Here is a 19,956-nt window from a genome sequence, read left to right on the forward strand (position 1 = left end):
GTCAGCAGAGTTTATTGCCATTGTTAAGGCATTTGTAAATATAATCATTGATATGATTCTTAATATGGTGTTACTATCTATCATAAAGTAGATCTTGAAATGACAGTCAGTCATGTATTTCCTGCATTTCACTACACATGAAAAACCTTCTTGGTGGCATTAATAATATTGATGGTTTTCATGATGGATGAACTTTTACTGTATACAAGGTACGATTCTGAAGGCTTTATATGTTCTAATTTGATCCTTCCCAAATTTAGATTCTTATCCCTATTTCACTAATGAGGAAATTGAAGCACAGGCATATTGGATAACTTGGTCAAGATTATGTGGTTCTGCAGGGTGGAATCACAGTTCTAACACAGAGGTTAGACTTCTGAGAGCATGCTCTAATTATTCTGGATTAGAATTCAAGAAAACATTGCTCTAGTCCCATCTTCATTTTGGGCACATAATATTACAGTATTTACTAAATAGTTGAGGCAGCTGGGTCCCAGAGATTAAATTAGTGGTGGAGGAGAAGTCAAATCTTAGTGTGGTGGGTTTTTTTTTTTTTTTTTTTTTTTACTCTTGTTTCTCTTTTACACATTGCTAACATCTGAGAATACTGGTAAGTTTCAGGATATCTTATTAGCCAATTCTGTATTTTCTAAGTCACTTATTAATGAAATTGAATCCCACTGATCTGGAGAACTCTGATGTCTTTAATTTTTTTCTTTCAAACTTGGGGTTCTGAGTGATAACTAGCTTTTTAATTGGTTCCCCCTTGAGTTTCTGATCAAGTTTGACTTATTCAGTGATGGTAATCACATGTAGTTATACATGTAGGCCCAAATTATTATTATTTTTTGTCCTTTCTTTTCCAGAACATTTTCTTCTATGCTAAATAATAGAAATAAATATACCTTCACATCTTAAAACCAGTGCATGAAAGGTGGCAATTAGTAGTAATACACTGTCTGTTTAGCCTTTTGTTTCCAAGGCATAGAACACGAATAAAAGAACTTTTTGTAAGTTTATTCCTGATAAAATTTCTTTGAAATAAAACATTTATATTTAGTGTCAGAAATAATTGGTGAGAGAATAGTTGAACATAATAGAAATTGTTATAGTCATTCCTTTTCTGCTGACAGATAAATGTAACCTTCAGATGAAACTGGCAAAGCTTATTGTTTGCCATAAAACAATGAGCAGGGCTGTAATATAAAGAATTCTAAAATTAAGCAAAAGCAGCCATTATTTTGTAAAGAGATAATTTAAGTTTACCAGGTACTTGGTTTTTTTAGTGGGGATGATGCATTTAAATTCTAAGTCTTCCCTAGCAAAATGGAAACAAGAGAAGAAAAAGATGAAATAAAGTGTATGTAAATGTTATTTTGTGTTTATAGAACTTTAGATTCAAAGTGTAAGTTTTGCAACTAACCAAACTTTCTACAGTTCTTTAGAAGGAACAGTTGTGTTTTCTAGGTTTTTTTAACCACATTTTCACCTAATTCACTTAGTGATTAATTTACATGGCTAATATTTTTGTTGGGAACAGAATTAATGAAAGTGTTTTCCTCTGAATTTTATTAAGCATTCTATCATTCTGTTTACCTTATGAAAGAATAAGTAACTAAAATATGGCATATTAAAGATGGTAATTATAGAACTAATCAATTATTTTGAAGTGTAAAAAATGGCCAGATTTTGGAAAATATGTATTCTGAAATCACTTTTCCCCCATAAGTGTAACATGACATGTTAAATAATCTAGATTGTAGCTGTATACCATCACCAGTATAGCTTGCCCTTTCATCAGGATAAGAATCTATATCAGGGAAATATTCTTGTTCTCACTGTCAGATCTACAGATTCCATATAAATATACCTCCTTGATGTATCTGTAAGTCCTTTTATTGCTCTATTCCAATTTTGAGTTTTTGTGATACTTGTGAGATCACTCGAAAAAAATCTTTGTTGTGCTGTCAATTAATTAATTCAGTTGACACATTATTTTAGAGTCTGCTAAATGTCAGGCACTATTTTAGGATGGAGGATATGGCAATAGACAAACAAAAATTCTGCCCTTAAGAAACTCATGAAAGAATGCTCAACATCATTAATCATTAGAGAAATGCAAATCAAAATGGCAATGGGATATCACCTCACACCAGTCAGAATGGCCATCATTAAAAAATCTACAAACAATAAAAGCTGGAGAGGGTGTAGAGAAAAGGGAACCCTCTTGCACTATTGGAGGGAATGTAAATTGATACAGCCACTATGGAGAACAGTATGGAGGTTCCTTAAAAAAACTAAAAATAGAACTACCATATGACCCAGCAATCCCACTACTGGGCATATACCCAGAGAAAACCATAATTCAAAAAGAATCATGTACCACAATGTTCACTGCAGCACTGTTTACAATAGCCAGGACATGGAAGCAACCTAAGTGTCCATCAACAGATGAATGGATAAAGAAGGTGTGGCACATATATACAATGGAATATTACTCAGCCATAAAAAGAAACGAAATTGAGTTATTTGTAGTGAGGTGGCTGGACCTAGAGTCTGTCAGAAAGAGAAAAAACAAATACCGTATGCTAACACATATATATGGAATCTAAAAAAAAAAAAAAAAGGTCATGAAGAACCTAGGGGCAGGATGGGAATAAAGATGCAGACCTACTAGAGAATGGACTTGAGGATATGGGGAGGGGGAAGGATAAGCTGGGACAAAGTGAGAGAGTGGCATGGACATATATACACTACCAAATGTGAAACAGCTAGCTAGTGGGAAGCAGCCGCATAGCACAGGGAGATCAGCTCAGTGCTTTGTGACCACCTAGAGGGTTGGGATAGGGAGGGTGGGAGGGAGATGCAAGAGGGAGGAGATATGGGGATATATGTATATGAATAGCTGATTCACTTTGTTATAAAGCAGAAACTAACACACCATTGTAAAGCAATTATACTCCAATAAAGATGTTAAAAAAGAAGAAAAGAAATTTATATTCTTTCTGGGGAAGAGGTCCTGTCTGTTTCTTAAACAGTATCATTTGATTCATGATAAAGAACTTACGGTGTTTTTATAGCAAGCATTTTAAACTCCTAAAATTTGTTTGAAAATAATTTGCTTTGTAGAAGCATCCTGGAAGAAAATCAAGAGCAGAAAGGTTTATTTTATTTTAATTAATTAATTAATTTCTTATGTAAGTTTTGATGATGAAGCCATATTTGGTAGAATTTAGTTTCATGAGACTAGTACTAGTGATCTAATGGTGTCGAGATTGGTTTTATATCTCAGTTTAAATGTGTCCTTCAGATATGCATGTGAAAGGTCCTTATTGGGTCGTCTTAATTAAGATTTGGGAAGGTTCATATTGCCCTCTACCTGCTGTGCACAATCTAACTGGTACCTCTGTCTAACCTGGTGGCCGTCTACTAGCCAGAAGGGTAAGCTTCGGATTCTAACTGTTGAGCTGTGTTTGAATCCTTGGCTCTGTCATTTATTGACTTTATGAGGAGGGGCAAGTTAACCCGGGCCTCAGTGTTCTCATTATAATACGAGGAAGATGATATCACCTGCATTAGGTAGGGCTAAATTAGGTATTATATATTACAAGCATTTCATCCTGTCTGGTCCGTAGTGAGAGATCAATAAATATTAAAGATTATGCTATTGCTGGTCGTTCCTTTTATATTACTACTAGTATTCTTATCATTAAATCAGTGGTGATCTGCACATTTAGAAACATATTGAAACGTTTAGTTGTGCTGTGCCTTGAAAATGCAGCAAAAATGCATCATTAACTTGGGACTCTATTAGGCCTACTTTTTGGAGTGAGCCCCGAGCAGAATTCGTCTTTAATGTGTGTTTTGATAAAAATAGGCATGTTTTCTTACCCATTTCTGTTTACTGAAGCTTGACAAAGTTTTACAGTTTTCTAGTCTTCAAATACCAGATAAATGTTATTTTGCTGAGAGACTCACACCATTACTAATCATTTTAGTAATAATCCTTGTATCTAATATGTACTTGGTATAGAAGATACAAATCTCAACTTGTGATAACATTTTTCTTAACTTTTTGGAAAACATTTTCTGTAGCTTGTGCAACCGTGTCTGCTTTAATTAGAAAAGGCAGGAAGAGTTTGGTATGTTATTTTTTTTCCTTGTTCCTCCGTCCATTGGTACAATTTATTTTCATGTTGGAAGAGTGAGCATTATTATCATTGTATCCAAATGTTATCTTTTCTAGTTTTCAGTGATCTGTGGTAAAATATGAGTTACTGATGTGGAAGAAAATAAAATAGTTTTTACTTGGTGACAAATGAAGTAGTGTGACAGTGGCACCCATAGTGCACTGTAATCGTCTGCATGACTCTACAGTTCAACTCGTGAACTCACAGTCCTTCAAAAATGTATCTCTGGTACATAGTTTGCTAGGACATTCCATGCTAGCTAAAAAGCAGGTAAAATACTGTGCTTTAAAAATATGATGTAATACATCTTATTGTGAATATCGCATGGGGAACTTTGAATTCGGATACTTTGCACCAATGATAATGACTTTAAAGGGGATGCTGTTGGTAGATGAATTAGCCCTGCTCATTTCCAGATCTTTTTAGCTTCTCTTTTCCTTGTAACGCGCCCCCCCATCCCGGTGGTCTCCTGTTCCCTTTTACGTGAAGACTAATCTCTTTACTTACATAATTTCTAAACGCGTATGAAGTATTTTTTGTGCAAGGCATGTTTCATAACTTAGTAAGATAAGAAATTGCAAAGCATAACCTCATAATGTACAAAAGTGCAGTCCTTTCTCTGGGGCTATGATAAATTTTAGGAAGTGCTACTGTTGATCCTCAAATATGAGATAAGATGTTTTACTGAACTGTAAAAGCAAGGCAATTGAAAATTTGTTTTTAGAATTTTTGTCTTCATTCTTAATTCAGGATGTTTCCATTGTTTTCATGGATTTATGGAATATTAGGCTAAAAGCTACTTTAGAGGTAATGTTTGAAGTGCTTCACTTTAGAAAGTCATGTGCGAAAGACTGTGTAGATGGTTAACAGGTGGATGCATTTATGTTTCCCTTGTCTCCTGCTGCGTAGCACATTGCTCTGCTGTGTTACTCTACTGTCTTTACCTCACTCTTCCTTTATAATTTATTCTTAATTCCATCCAATGAGGACTTGTCTTTTCCTCTTAGACTCTCCTTCTGTCATTTGTTAGTGATATTTTTTTACCTGCAGAATTATTTCTTCACTCTGGCTATTACCTGTCCTCTAGGTCGAGGCTGTCCAATATAGGAGCCACCAGCCACATGTGGCTATTTAAATTTTAAATAAAACTAATTAAAATGAAATAATATTAAAGGTTTCTTTCTTCGTATCCGTGTCACATTTCAAGTGGTTAATACAGGTACATGTAGCTTAGTGGTTACTGTATTGGAAAGCACAGTTAGAGAACATTTCTGTGATCACAGCAAGTTAGATTATACGCTTTTTGAGGGCAAGGGACCATTTATGTTAGCATTAAGAACATAAAATATGGACTTTTGATAAGTATTTTAGAATGTGTGAATGAAAACATACCCATACCATCCTTTAGTTTTTTGCCAAATTTTTTGTTTTGAATTTTTCTTTTCTTTTGAACCATTTTATGATCAAAGAGAAATCAGCAATTTGGTATTTTTTATTTACATATTGTATATGATATGTATCATGTACCACTTATCATACCATAAACAGGAATCTTGTAGGTTTAAGGTTATAGGGATACTTTTGCATCATGTTCCTTGTGTTGCCAGTCATTGAGGTAATGTGTGTTTTAGATACTTATGCTTTTTTTTTTTTTTTAATTTTAAGTTATGACGGTGACTCCTTGATGATCATTCCTTGGCATGAACATAAACACCGAGATAAAGATTGGTGTGAGGAGTTGGAGTGCAGGTAAGAAAGAGTCAGCGTGAAATCTCTTCATTTTTTGTGGGTTGGATGAATAGAAGGCCCTGTGCAGGTGGTGTTGGTGGATGGTCATTTATTTGGTGGTGGCCCTGCTTGAGAGTTTGAGTGAAGTTTCTTTAAAAACTTGACTTTACTCAAGGTATGTTAAAAATTCTTTTAATGGAAAAATGTTAAATGCTCCAAAGGAATTATTCTACAAGTGGTCCTTGTAGAACAACTCTTTTCATTTTGGGTTATTCCTTTTTACTCTTTGACATATACAGGTATATTTTTCGTAGTTGTTTTTATGATATGTGTGCAATTTTGTCCTTGATTCAGTTTTAATTTTTACTTTTATAAGACTTAGCCTTGGAAAGCCTCAGAACATGGAGGCATCAGGTCCCACAGAAGGGGGTGGGAGATGAGGTGTGGGGCTGAAACTCCTGATGAGGAGCATTGGAATCCCTTTATCCTGCACTCCTCAAAGTCAGGTGAATACTCCCTGCTCGTTTTACATTTGATGTGAATCATCTTATGCCTTTGGATTTTTTAAAAACTGTGTGTATGAACTATCTGTCTGATAAATGTTAAATAAAAGCCCTAACCAGTAGTATGATCATTGCAAGTGAAAACTTTTTTTAACTTTTTATTTTATATTGGAGTAGAGCTGATTAACAATGTTGTGATAGTTTTGGGTGCACAGCACAGCAACTCAGCCACACATATACATGTATCCATTCTCCCCCAGACTCCCCTCCCAGCCAGGCTGCCACATAACAATGAGCAGAGTTCCCTATGCTATACAGTAGGTCCTTATTGGTTATCCTTTTTAAATATAGCAGTGTGTACATGTCAATCCCAAACTCCTTAACTGTCCCTTCCTCCACCCTTCCTCATTCCCATACCATAAGTTCATTCTCTAAGTCTGTGAGTCTGTTTCTGTTATGTAAATATGTTCATTTGTATCATTTCTTTTTAATGATGCCAAGCAGGGCCCTGTGGGGCTCCTGGACATGGAGGTTTTTTTTTTTAGGTACGCGGGCCTCTCACTGTTGTGGCCTCTCCCGCGTCCCCTGCATCGGCAGGCAGACTCTGAACCACTGCACCACCAGGGAAGCCCTGTATCATTTCTTTTTAGATTCCACATATAAGTGATATCATACGGTATTTCTCTTTCTCTGTCTGACTTACTTCACTCAGTATGACAATCTCTAGGTCCATCCATGTTGCTGCAAGTGGCATTATTTCATTCTTTTTTTATGGCTGAGTAATATTCCATTGTATATATGTACCACACCTTTATCCATTCCTCTGTCAATGGACATTTAGGTTACTTCCATGTCTTGGCTATTGTAAACAGTCCTGCAATGAACACTGAGGTGCATGTATCCTTTTGGACCATGTTTTTCTCCAGATATATGCCCAGGAATGGGATTGCAGGGTCATATGGTAGCTCTATTTTTAGTGTTTTAAGCAACCTCCATACTGTTCTCCATAGTGGCTGTACCAATTTACATTCTCACCACGGTGTAGGAGGGTTCCCTTCTCTCCACACCTTCTTCAGCATTTACTGTTGGTGGATTTTTTGATGATGGCCATTCAGACTGGTGTGAGGTGATATATCATTGTAGTTTTGATTTGCATTTCTCTACTCGTTAGCGATGTTGAACATCTTTTCATGTGCCTCTTGGCCATCTCTATGTCTTCCTTGGAAAAATGTCTATTTAGATCTTCTGCCCATTTTTTGACTGGGTAGTTTATTTTGATGAGATTAAGCCACATGAGCTGTTTGTAGATTTTGGAGACTAATCTGTTCTCAGTCACATCATTTGCAAATATTTTCTCCCAATCTGTGGGTTGTCTTTTCATTTTGTTTATGGTTTCCTTTGCTGTGCAAAAGCTTTTGAGTTTAATTAGGTCCCATTTGTTTATTTTTGTTTTTATTTCCATTACTCTGGGAGACAGATCAGAAAAGATATTGCTACCATTTATGTCAGAGAGTGTTTTGCCTATGTTTTCCTCTGGGAGTTTTATAGTGTCTGGTCTCATATTTAGGTCTTTAATCCACTTATGAGCTTATTTTTGTGTATGGTGTTAAAGAATGATCTAATTTCAGTTTTTTACATGTAGCTGTCCAGTTTTCCCAGTGCCATTTGTTGAAGAGACTGCCCACCATGGTATAGTCTTGCCTTCTCTGTCATAGATTAATTGACCACAGGTGTCTGGGTTTATTTCTGGGCTTTCTACCCTGTTCCAGTGATCTACAGTTCTATTTTTGTGCCAGTACCATACTATTTTGATGACTATAGCTTTGTAGTATAGTCAGAAGTCAGGGAGCCTGATTCCTCCAGCTCCATTTTTCTTTCTCAAGGTTGCTTTGGCTATTTGGAGTATTTTGTGTCTCCATAGAAATTTAAAGATTTTTTTGTTCTAGTTCTGTGAAAAATGCCATTGGTAATTTGATAAGAATTGCAGTGAATCTGTAGATTGCCTTGGGTAGTATAGTCATTTTGACATTATTTATTCTTCCAATCCAAGAACATGGTATATCTCTCCATCTGCTTGTGTCTTCTTTGATTTCTTTCATTAGTGTCTTATAGTTTTTGGAGCACAGGTCTTCTGTCTCCTTAAGTAGGTTTATACCTAGGTATTTTATTCTTTTTGTTGCAACGGTAAATGGGAGTGTTTCCTTAATTTCTCTTTCTGATTTTTCATTGTTAGTGTATAAGAATGCAAGAGACTTTTGTGCATTAATTTTGTAGCCTGCAGCTTTACCAAATTCATTGATGAGCTCTAGTAGTTTTCTGGCAGAGTTAGGGACTCTCTATGTATAGTATCATGTCATCTGCAAACAGTGACAGTTTAACTTCTTCTTTTCCAATTTGGATTCCTATTATTTCTTTTTTCCTCTCATTGCCATAGCTAGGACTTCCAAAACTATGTTGAATAAAAGTCGTGAGAGTGGGCATCCTTGTCTTGTTCCTGATCTTAGAGGAAATGCTTTCAGCTTTTCACCATTGAGTATGATGCTAGCTGTAGGTTTGTCATACATGACCTTTATTATGTTGAGGTAGGTTCCCTCTGTGCCCACTTTATGGAGAGTTTTTATTATAAATGGTTGTTGAATTTTGTCAAAAATCTTTTCTGCATCTATTGAGATGATCATATGCTTTTTGTTTGTTTGTTTGTTTGTTTTTTGCGATATGCGGGCCTCTCACTGTTGTGGCCTCTCCCGTTGTGGAGCACAGGCTCTGGATGCGCAGGCTCAGTGGCCATGGCTCATGGGCCCAGCTGCTCTGCTGCATGTGGGATCTTCCTGGACTGGGGCACGAACCCGTGTCCCCTGCATCGGCAGGCGGACTTTCAACCACTGCACCACCAGGGAAGCCCAATCATATGGTTTTTATTCTTCAGTTTGTTGATGTGGTGTATTAGGCTGATTGGTTTGCAGATATTGAAAAATCTTTGCATCCCTGGGATAAATCCCACTTGATCATGGTGTATGATCCTTTTAATGTATTGTTGGATTTGAATTGCTAGTATTTTGTTGAGGATTTTTGTGTCTATGTTCATCAGTGTTATTGGCCTGTAATTTTCTTTTTTAGTGGTATCTTTGTCTGGTTTTTGTATCAGGATGATGGTGGCCTCATAGAATGAGTTTGGAAGCTTTCCTGCAAGTGAAATTTGGAAGCTTTCTTCATGTTAGCACTAACGTTGGCAGTTTCCCTTCATTTTGTATCTTTCACTTTTGATATCTGAGTTAATAGAATATGTAACTCTTAGTTACCTTTTTCTCTCCAATGGCTTTTATTGTAATAGCAATTGAATGTCCTGCTGTGTTTTTGCTATTATTTGCTTTTAAAAAATTATTTTTTGAAATTTTTTATTAAAGTTGTATATAGTTTCAAATAAAGATTTAATATTTTCTGCAAATCTTGTTTGAAAAAAAAAAAGCAACAACCAAAACCCATACTCCATTGTTCCCCTTCCTTGTATCCTGCTCTCCAGGAGTAACTACTTTCACTATTTATTTATTTATTTATTTTTAATTTTTTTTCTTTTTTTTTTTTTGTGGTACGTGGGCCTCTCACTGTTGTGGCCTCTCCTGCTGTGGAGCACAGGCTCCGGATGCGCAGGCTCAGCGGCCATGGCTCACAGGCCCAGCCCCTCCGCGGCATGTGGGATCTTCCCAGACCGGGGCATGAACCTGTGTCCCCTGCATCGGCAGGCAGGCTCTCAACCACTGCGCCACCAGGGAAGCCCACTTTCACTTCTTTTAAAGGATTGTTCTTATATTTATTCCAATCTCTGAGTAACGTAATTGTATAGCTACCTCTTGAATTTTTTAGTTCTGGCCATTATCTGTGGACTTGCTTCAGTGGAAGATAATGGTTTAGTTTCTTTTTACTCCATATACTCCGTTCCTCCTTGAGTGTTTATGTGACCCCCTCTCCCCTTTAAAAATCTTCTATTGTCATTTCAGTAGAGTTTCAGGAAAAAGTGGAGCTTAATGCATGGTATGTATCAGCCCTATTTAACTAGAAGTCCACAATTACCAGTTGTAATGAGAGATAGAAGATGGATATAAGTTTGAAAAGGTGGGAGGTTGATGCCAGTGGATATGGCGGAGGGAAGGTGTGTGATGCTGTGGCCCACAGTTCTCTCAGTTTAAGATGGTTCTTTGGACAGAGTAGCCCTGTTCCATTCACCTGATGCTTCCCAGTTCTCCTTAGCCTGTGCCTTTTTATGATTCTAACAAGGAGATGAAAGGAATAAGGGCATTTCTTCTCAGACCAAGCACAGCAAGCTAAGTTGTAAGCAAAACTTGCTATGCTGGAACTCCTAAAACTATAAAAATGAAAAGCTAGGAAACGTTTGACAGAAGAAAAGATGCTTTTGAAGATGACAAACTTTCCCAGGACATTTCTTTTTTTAATCCATTCATTTTATTGCCTCCCGCACCTCCCCCGAGGATTACTCCCACCCTGTACCCCTATGTCTGGCAACCACCAGTCTGTTCTCCGTATCTACAAGGGTGGTTATAGGATATCTCGTGGCTTTTTCATTTACAGTTGACCCTTGAACAACGCAGGGGTTAGGGGTGCCGACCCTCTGTGAACTCAAAGCTTTGCCTATAATTTATCATCGGCCCTCCCTCCATAGCCGTGGTTCCCCATCCGTGGATTCAGCCACCCACAGATGGCGTAGTACTATGGTATTTACTCTTAAAAAAACCTGTATGTGAGTGAACCCACACTGTTCAAACCCATGTTGTTCAAGGGTCTACTGTAATTAATTCTGTCCTCTGCTAGATTCAAGAATACTGAAGGAAGAAAAACATGCAGTCTCTGTATTCATGAAGTATATAATCTAGCAGGAAAGATGCTGCTGCTCTAAATTACTAATGTGATGCGTGTTTTGAAAGAGAAGTGCAGGGGCCACTGGGAGCACATAATAGGGAGACCTAAACTTGATGGAGGTCAAGGAGGTTTTCTCTGGGAAGTGGTATGAAATCTGAGACTTGAAGAATGAATAGGATTTAGCTTAGCAGAGGGTGAGTTTGGCAAATGAGGGGAGGGAGGGTTCTAAGCAGAGGGAAGAGCATTTGAAAGGCTCAAGGTGAGGTCCCTTTAAGGACTGAAAATAAGACCTGGATTGTTGAAGTATACAGGACAAAAGTGACACTGGAATCAAGGTGAGGCTAGAATATTTTAAGGCAGATGACAAGCTATAAAAGGAGGCATGGGGATGATATAATCATGTTTCTGTTTTATAAAAGACAACTGTATTACCTCGAGATATCATGAATGCAGTTTTGATGTTGTTGCATTTGAAATGCCTGAGAAACATCTAAGAGCATATAGAAGGACGATTTTGGAGCTTTCAAGTGAAGTCTGGTTTAGGCATAAAAATATGGTGGTCAATTTATATTGTAGCATTGAAGGGGAGACCTAGAGAGAGTATAGTGAGAAGACAGGAGAGCTGGAGAATTTGGAAGAGCTAGTATTTAACGGTCAGCTGGAGGAGGATATTCTAGCAAAGGAGCAGCCAGAAAGATGGGACGTGTATAGCTTGACAGTATGGCACGACAGTATGACACACTGGAACGAAAGACAGGCATGTTTCTAGAAGGAGAAAATGGTTATATTCTGTGAAATAGTGCTGAGAGGGAAATAGATAAGGACCGAAAAAAGTATCAAAGGAACTCAAAGTTGCTTATGGGTATTTTTTCCCTGAAATGGGAAGATTTCAGGGGAAGGGGTGTGACTTTTATGTGGCAGTGATGGGGAAGAATCACTGGTCAGAATGTTAGTGAGGGTTGTGAGTCTAGTTAAATAAAGGACTACCAACTGTAAGCACAGTAGGTTGTCCAAGTCATGTTGATTAAACACCCAAATATTTGTCAGCTTTGGGTCTGGTCATATATTATAACTGCTAGTAATTCCAATGAAAATTATACCTGTAAGTAAAAATTAAGCACCTGCTCCGGGCCAGACAGCATCCTCTGTGTACTTTATATTATTTTGAATATTCTTGCATGGTATTATTCCCATTTTTGATATGACTAAAATGAGTCTTAGATGAGTTTTAACTAATTTATGCAAGGTTTCACAGCTTTCAGTGATGGAATCGCACCTCAGTTCTGACTCTGAAGCCCATTGCCTTATAATAGGAATAATTATACCCCTTGTCATTTACTGACTTACTTTAGATGAATGAATATCCCTAAGGGAACGCGGCCTTTCCCCCTATTTCTATCTGAAATATCTTACATTAAGTTAATTTTTTTTTTTTTTTTTTTGGTTCTTAACCATTGAAGGCAATTGGCCAGGATCGTCCTCATAAAAACTCCTCATAATTTGTGATATCTGTGATGTTTTCCCCGGGTATCTTCCTCTTGATGTCGTTTCTTTTTCACTCTTGATGGCATGTAGTATAGAGTATTTCCTTATTTTGCAAATTTCAGTGCATTACTATGTTGCTGATACCTACTGAAGTTATATTATCAACAAAAATATGGCATATTTTCTCTTATTTTTATGAATATGGAAAACAAGACTTCTTAATTTATATTTGGATCAGAATCACCTGGGGGTGTTTTTACTAAACTAGGCCTGGCTGGCATCACAGGTCATTGTGACTTAGTAGACCTGTGGCAGTTACCCAGCCATGTGCATTTTAAAGGTACCCTGGGTGATTCTGATTTTATTTAATACTTATTTGATTGATTTGTGGCATAGTTTTTTTTGATTTATTGTCTATTCTGATTTTTTTTAATTGGGAAAACTAATAGGAAACTAAATTAAGCATCCCCCAAATTTCCCATTTATCTTGTAAGTGCGCAGGTACACATAGGAAAACACACACAAACACACCCACCCATGCATACGTACATACATACTGCCAGTCTCAGTAACTGCTCTCTCCACATCTCTGTCTCTGTCTCCCTCTCTGTCTTTCACAAAATTATAATTTCCCCTAGCATTTCAATCAGTTATTAATTGTTCTTTTTGTGCTTTGCAGAATGGTGATTGAGCCGAGTCTCCCAGATGAAAGTGAGTTCTTGTACGCTGCACAGCCTGAGTTGCTGAGGTACAGGACATCCCAGCTTGCAGTAGAGAAGGTTATGGACTGGTATCAGAGCAGAGCGGAGGAAATAGAGCATTATGCTCTGCAGGTGAGGCCGGCAGTGCTGTGTGAGATCCTTAGCATTCAGTGCATGTTTTGGCTGCTGACAGCAGTGCCAGAGATCCTGTATATATTAATAGTTTGCAAGGGATGAAATGAAAATTTTTTATTACTTTCATTCATTTATTCTTTGCTTCAGAAGCTTTTGTGTTTTGTTTTGTTTTCGATTCCTAAAGAGCAAATACATATAACAAAAGCTGTTCAAAACCTTTCTTTAAAATGTAAGCTGCAAAATATGTACGTACTGATCCAGATTTTATATACATGCTTAATAGGCTTAATACCATTTTAAGTCGAAAGATTGTATCTACATAGAAATGCTTGATTAGTCCCCTGTTACATGGCATGAATGCAATGGATTGTTATTTTGCTTTCCAGGAACCCTGTTTGAGGGTCTGTTTCTAACGCTTTCCTGAAGTCCAAGGCTAATTTCCCTCAGTTCCCATGTGCCTTTACTGAGATGTGTAACAGCTTCATCAGAGGGGGTTGTAGAAGAGAGAGATGAGGGTTGTACTGTAGCTTAGGAGATCTACATAGGAATCTGGACTCTTCTGCTAATAGACCTGGTGACTCTGGACCTGGTACCTACCTTTTCTGTACCTTGGTTTTTTCAGGGGGTGAGTTCTTACACTGGAGTCAGTGATAACAAATGAAATATACAGGAGAGAACATTAAAAATTCTTCCAGTTGAGTTCTCTGCAAATGTAAGCAAAAGTTGTCTTCATCCTAGAGAAGAGAAGTCGGCAATTGGGAGCGAAGAATGGCAGAATGGCACAATGGCCTTTGAAATCTCATTCAGGTCTATGGCTATACCACCCTGAACACGCCCTATCTCGTCTGAAATCTCATTCAGGGTCCGGCCAGTGGGTGTCTTTTTCATTCTACTTGCAGTTTTGGCTTTGGGCTTCCTGTCCTACAATCAGTTTCTCATTTGTCAGGAAGGGTGATTTCAGAAGGTCTGATGAACAGCTGTATTGCAGGAAGGAATAAACCCCCTTGTTTAAATTTCTGCTTAGTGTAACTGGCACAGCCCTGTGTCTGCATTTGATAGCCTTCTTGAATTTCTGCTTAATCTAATTTCTATTTTTAGTATTCATAGAATTGACAAATTATTTGCTGGAGCTGATGGGAATATTATAGATCAAACTTTTTAGAGGATGGCCAAGAATATTTATAATTGACTTTTCAGGTTTTTGAAGATGGCTAAGGGCATTTGAAAATGTTTAGAATTCTAAGATACCAGAATGAAAAGAATCTCTGGAGGGGATCCAGTCTAATTCTCTATGTTATAGATAGACAAACTAAGGTCCACAGAAAAGAAAGTGAACAGCTTGCTCAGGGACACACAGTAGCAGAGCCAGACAAAATACAGGTCTCTGCATAGTTTTTCTTATAGAGTCCATATAAAAATGGACAATTATACAAATCTTAATGATTGAAAACCAGATAAATTAATCCAAAAAAGTGGATCTCAATTCTCAGGCCCATTGTATTTTTTCTGTAGCAAATATTTTGTAATACTTCCTTATTATCCTGATGTGAAAATCATGGGCATACCTTATTTACAGAAATAATTTCCAAAAAATTAATATAATGACTTAACTGTGATATATGGGATAAATAAAATATGTAAACGCGTGGTCATGAGTACACTAAAAAAGTGACTAAAGTCAGTGAGAAATCACTTTGAACAAGATAGCTGGCATTGCAGACAGATTGAGGTGTATTGAATTAAACACTACAAATTGCTGTCTGGGATGTGAACAACTCATGGTAAATATTTTTTTCAGGGTATTTGTAGGTAGGCAGGGATTAGGACAAGGTGGTTGTGTGGGACTGCCCTGCACACTGTGGAATGTCTGTCATCCCTGGCTTCCACCCTTGAATGTTAGTAAGTTCCACTAATACTTGGGAAAGACAGAAATGCTTCCTCAGATTTTCGGAGCGCCTCCTGGTGGACAGTTCTGCTCCCATTGAGAACTGTAGTCTTAGACCAGTATCACACATCTGGAAATGACCAGTTCATATCGGTCACGTTAAACAAAGGCACTATTTATTACTTCGCTGATTCAGGAGAAACTCACCTGTAAATAATTGATGAAGAAAGCTCTTAAATGAGTCAAAGAGGTACATTTTTGGTAGTTTGTACAGGCAAATGTAGGTTGTATACTGTGTAGCAGACATCTTTTAAGATCGTTGGCATCATTTGATTTACAGGAGTTTACAAACACATGTAGTTTACTATTGTCTCTGGCTAACAAGAGAAGGGATTCTGCTTGGATCAGTTTTGTCTGAGCGCTTTGTGGTTTTTAGCTGAACTTCTAGATATAACACTTGCCTTTTTGATAGTAGCCATTATAATGAGCAAGAGGTGATATCTCACTGTGGTTTTGATTTGCATGTTCCTAATTTTTAGTGATATTGGACATCTTTTCATATGCCTGTTGGCCCTTTGTATGTCTTCTTTGGAAAAATGTCTATAGAAAAATTGAGTAGAAAGTGCAGAGTTCCCATATATTCCCCTCACTTTCTGCCCTACCCACTAGTTATCCCTGTTATTAACATCTTGCATTTGAGTGGTATGTTAGTTACAATTGATGAATCAAGATGTCTTTCACTGGGCAAATGGATAAATAAACAGTGGTATATCCACATGATGGAATATTACTGAACTCTAAAAAAGAAATGAGCAATCAAACCATGAAAAGGTGCGGAGGAACCTTAAGTGCATATTACTAAGTTAACGAAACCAGTCTGAAAAGGCTATATACTGTTTGATTCCCATCATGTGACATTCTGGAAAAAGAAAAATGATGGAAACAGTAAAAAGATCAGTGATTGCCAGGGGTTGGTGGTAGAGGGATGAATAGATGGAACACAGAGAATTTTTAAGGCAGTGAAAATACTCTGTGATACCATAGTGATGGATACCTGTCAGTCTACTTTGGTCCAAACACACGGAAAGTAAACACCAAGAGTGAACCCTAATGTAAACTGTGAACACTGAGTGATAATGGTGTGTCAGTGTAGGTTCACTGATTGTAACAAAGGTGCTACCCTGCTGAGGGATCTTGGTAAGGGGGGAGGCCGTGCACGTGTGGGGACTGCGGCGATGTGGGGAATCTCTGTACTTTCTGCTCAGTTTTGCTGTCAACCTAAAACTGCTCTAAAAAAGAAAGTCTGTTAAAAACAAAGTTAGCACTTTCTGAAATATGATTTTTTTAAGTCTAATTATAATTCCTAGACATCTTGATTTCTGTTTTAGTAATCAAGAATAATTATAAAGATTTGCTGTGCACCTGAAACTATTACAAAATTGTTAATTGGCTGTACCCCAATATAAAATAAGAAGTTAAAAAAATGAATAATTATAAAGAAAGGAAAGTGATTTGGGGGTGCTTTATTTAGTTGGCTGTATACTCTTTCATCTCTGATTTATTTAAAAACACTCATAATAGGGGTATTGTTCTTTAGCTTCATTTTAGGTATTGATGTTTCATGTGGCTTATGCTATAATCAAAGTGGTATCTGACATAGTTTTATCTTTTTCATTTTTACAGGTTGAACTGATGTAGTACTACTTAGCGCCTATAAATGGCTTTTGGAAATCTTGTTTGTTGGTTTAGGAAAATGTATACATATAGTGGTGAAATTTATCTATTGGGGGCTTGGGGTATGTGGTATAATTCTGTAAGTTGTAACAGAACCTACTTTAAGGTGTCAGTAATTTGATTTTCAAACATTTTTACTTCAGTGATTATTTTGGAAAGCAACAACGTCAAAGTTGATATTAGAAACACAGATCTGGATTGCAAAATTGGTTGAGTGTGTTACAAATTGCTAATGTACTACGTGTTCAGACTATTGCACAAAGTTGTGTTTTACATATCAAGTTTCTCCATACTTTCTGAGATTTTCTGAGTTTTTAAGAACTTGGTATACAGGTAGATGTGGCTTTTCCGACATTAATTGTCCTTTTGTTGAGGTATTGCCGGATCCCTTCCCTTCTGCCTCATGCCTTATCTACCCATAGTTTTCCCCCCTATTTTTATTTGCGCCACTCTTCTTTTTTTTTTTTTTTTTTTTTTTGCGGTACGCGGGCCTCTCACTGCTGTGGCCTCTCCCGTTGCGGAGCACAGGCTCCGGACGCGCAGGCTCAGCGGCCATGGCTCACGGGCCCAGCTGCTCCGCGGCATGTGGGATCTTCCCGGACCGGGGCACGAACCCGTGTCCCCTGCGGCAGCAGGCGGACTCTCAACCACTGTGCCACCAGGGAAGCCCTGCGCCACTCTTTTCAACTGAACATGCGGTTCTTCCTTTTTCACCTCTTCACCTGTGAATCCCTGAGTCCTGGAAGGGCTTTGGGTGGATCTGTGATATCGCTTGGCATTTTTTCTTTGCGCTGCGTGACTGTTTCCTCTCCCCGTTTCCTCCTTTCCTCGCACCAGCGCTTCCTTCATCGTTCTCAGCAGTGATTTCGCTTTGTATTTCATGGTGAAAGTTGAGAAATCACTTCCATTTGCCCTGCTCTTTCCAGTTTTCCCACAGGAAGAGGTCTCTCTTGCATTCTCCTGAACTTCTTTCTTTACCCGTACCCTGGATTCCACACCCGCCCTGCTCAGGATTGTTCTAGCAGTTGTTTTTTCTCTCCTGTATCTTCAACCACTGGTCCATTACCCCCCTGCCTTTTTTTGGACATAAAAAGTTCAAATCACTCCTATTTATATATGTATAAATTAGAGCCATTTTCTCCCAGCTTCCGTTTTATCTGTCTTCCTTCCATCGCAGCTCAGCTCAGAGGTGGCCACTCTGCCCTTTGCAGTCACTTCCCCAGTGTCTGTTGACTCCTCGTTTCCCGGGTGTCTGGCTTCTCCTACCACTCCACGGAAACCCCATCAGTAAGGCTCCCTGCTCGCCTTTTAATGTCCGATCCCCTTCATTTGGTGTTTAACAGCATTGTCCTTTGACACTACTGCTTCCTTTTCCCTGCAATCTCTTCTCCTTAGGCTTCTGTGCTGTCCTTTTGCTTTCTTCATTGTCTTTGTCTTAGTTGTCCATGTTCCTCTCCGCAGTGTGGCTCAGGGTCTTTGGCTTGTCCCTTCAATGTTGCTGTCCCCCCAGGGGGCTATTCTTGTCACTAGTAGAGAGTCTTCTGACACTAGTAATTGCAGTTCTCCTAACGAGTCTGCTTACTTTCAGTCCAGTCCATTTCCAGTTCATTCATATTTCATTTGTCATTCATTCAGTAAATACTTACTGAGTATTCTTTCCAAAGTGTAAGTCTATTTATGACATGCCTCAGCCGAAAATCCTTTAGATTTGCATTTCGGGGTAAACTGCAAATTCCTTAGCTCAGCAAATGATGTTCTTTTTTATCTGGCCCTTCTCTGCTACTCTAGCCTTGTTTTTCATCGCTTCACTTGATACCTTCTTTTCAGTTTATGGAACTAATCGTACTTCCACAACATTCATGCATCTCTGCCTTTCATGCTGTTCTCCTGCGCTTCTTCTTTCTTTACTTACTAATATCCGCTGATTCTTTAAAACCCATTTTAAGTGTTCTCCCCTCTGGGAGACTTCGTGACTCTCAGGTTGGGCTACTTGCCCTCTTCTTTGAGATCCCAGGCACCCTCACTCCACTTCAATCATTAATTTACCAGATTGTGTTTCCCTACGAGATGGAGACATCTTTGAAGGAAGAGACCTCATCTTATTCAGTTTTGTATTCCTAAGACTTAGAATGGTGTTCAGTTCATAGTAGGTTCTCAATAAATAATTGCTTTTCTAGGCGTAAGGGAGCAAGTAAGGAGAAGTATAAGACGCTGGGGGTTAAGGCCATGTTAGATGATTTTGCTGTCAATCAGAATATGTCCATTTTATAAACCTGATCAAGTGATGGGAATGAAATTGCTGTGTATTGAGCATCTGCAGAATGATTATTCTTTGTTTTGTTGTAAGGAGGTCTAAATAGTTGAACTGGGACAGAGAAGGTTGAATTAATCAGAGTTAATCGTTCAGCAAGAGTTTATTGAATGTCGTCTATAGGGAGGACTTGTAGAAGGAGAGGTACTGTACAGGACGATGGAAGCCAAGCATTCTTTTTGGGGCAGAGTGGTATAGTGACAATAGATTAATTTGACATTATCACTACCTGGCTATGTTCTTTTTTTTTTTTTCCTGCTTGTTAATGTTCTGAGAATTAAATAGACAAATATATGTAAACAGCTCAGTAAACTGTAATGCTCTACAAATTGAAGATGGTTGTCTTTCTTTAATTTTTATTTTCAGTATTGGTGATTATTTGATTCTTTGGGGACAGTTTGGTTCTGATATA

At 38.0% G+C, this 19,956-nt stretch overlaps 1 protein-coding gene across 2 annotated transcripts in view; it reads left to right on the forward strand.

Moving 5' to 3' along the window:
- The window catches only part of NBAS (NBAS subunit of NRZ tethering complex), a 342,685-nt gene that overhangs the window by 123,461 nt on the left and 199,268 nt on the right, over window positions 1–19,956 (forward strand). For both annotated transcript variants that reach the window (XM_081254071.1, XM_081254070.1), the window contains 2 exons: window positions 5,856–5,939; window positions 13,458–13,611. In XM_081254071.1, the coding sequence (XP_081110197.1) occupies window positions 5,856–5,939; window positions 13,458–13,611 (238 nt within the window). The remainder of the gene's footprint in view (window positions 1–5,855; window positions 5,940–13,457; window positions 13,612–19,956) is intronic.

This window comes from Mesoplodon bidens, assembly GCF_964165515.1.
Source record: "Mesoplodon bidens genome assembly, chromosome: 14".
In the NCBI taxonomy this organism is placed as follows: Eukaryota; Metazoa; Chordata; class Mammalia; order Artiodactyla; family Ziphiidae; genus Mesoplodon; species Mesoplodon bidens.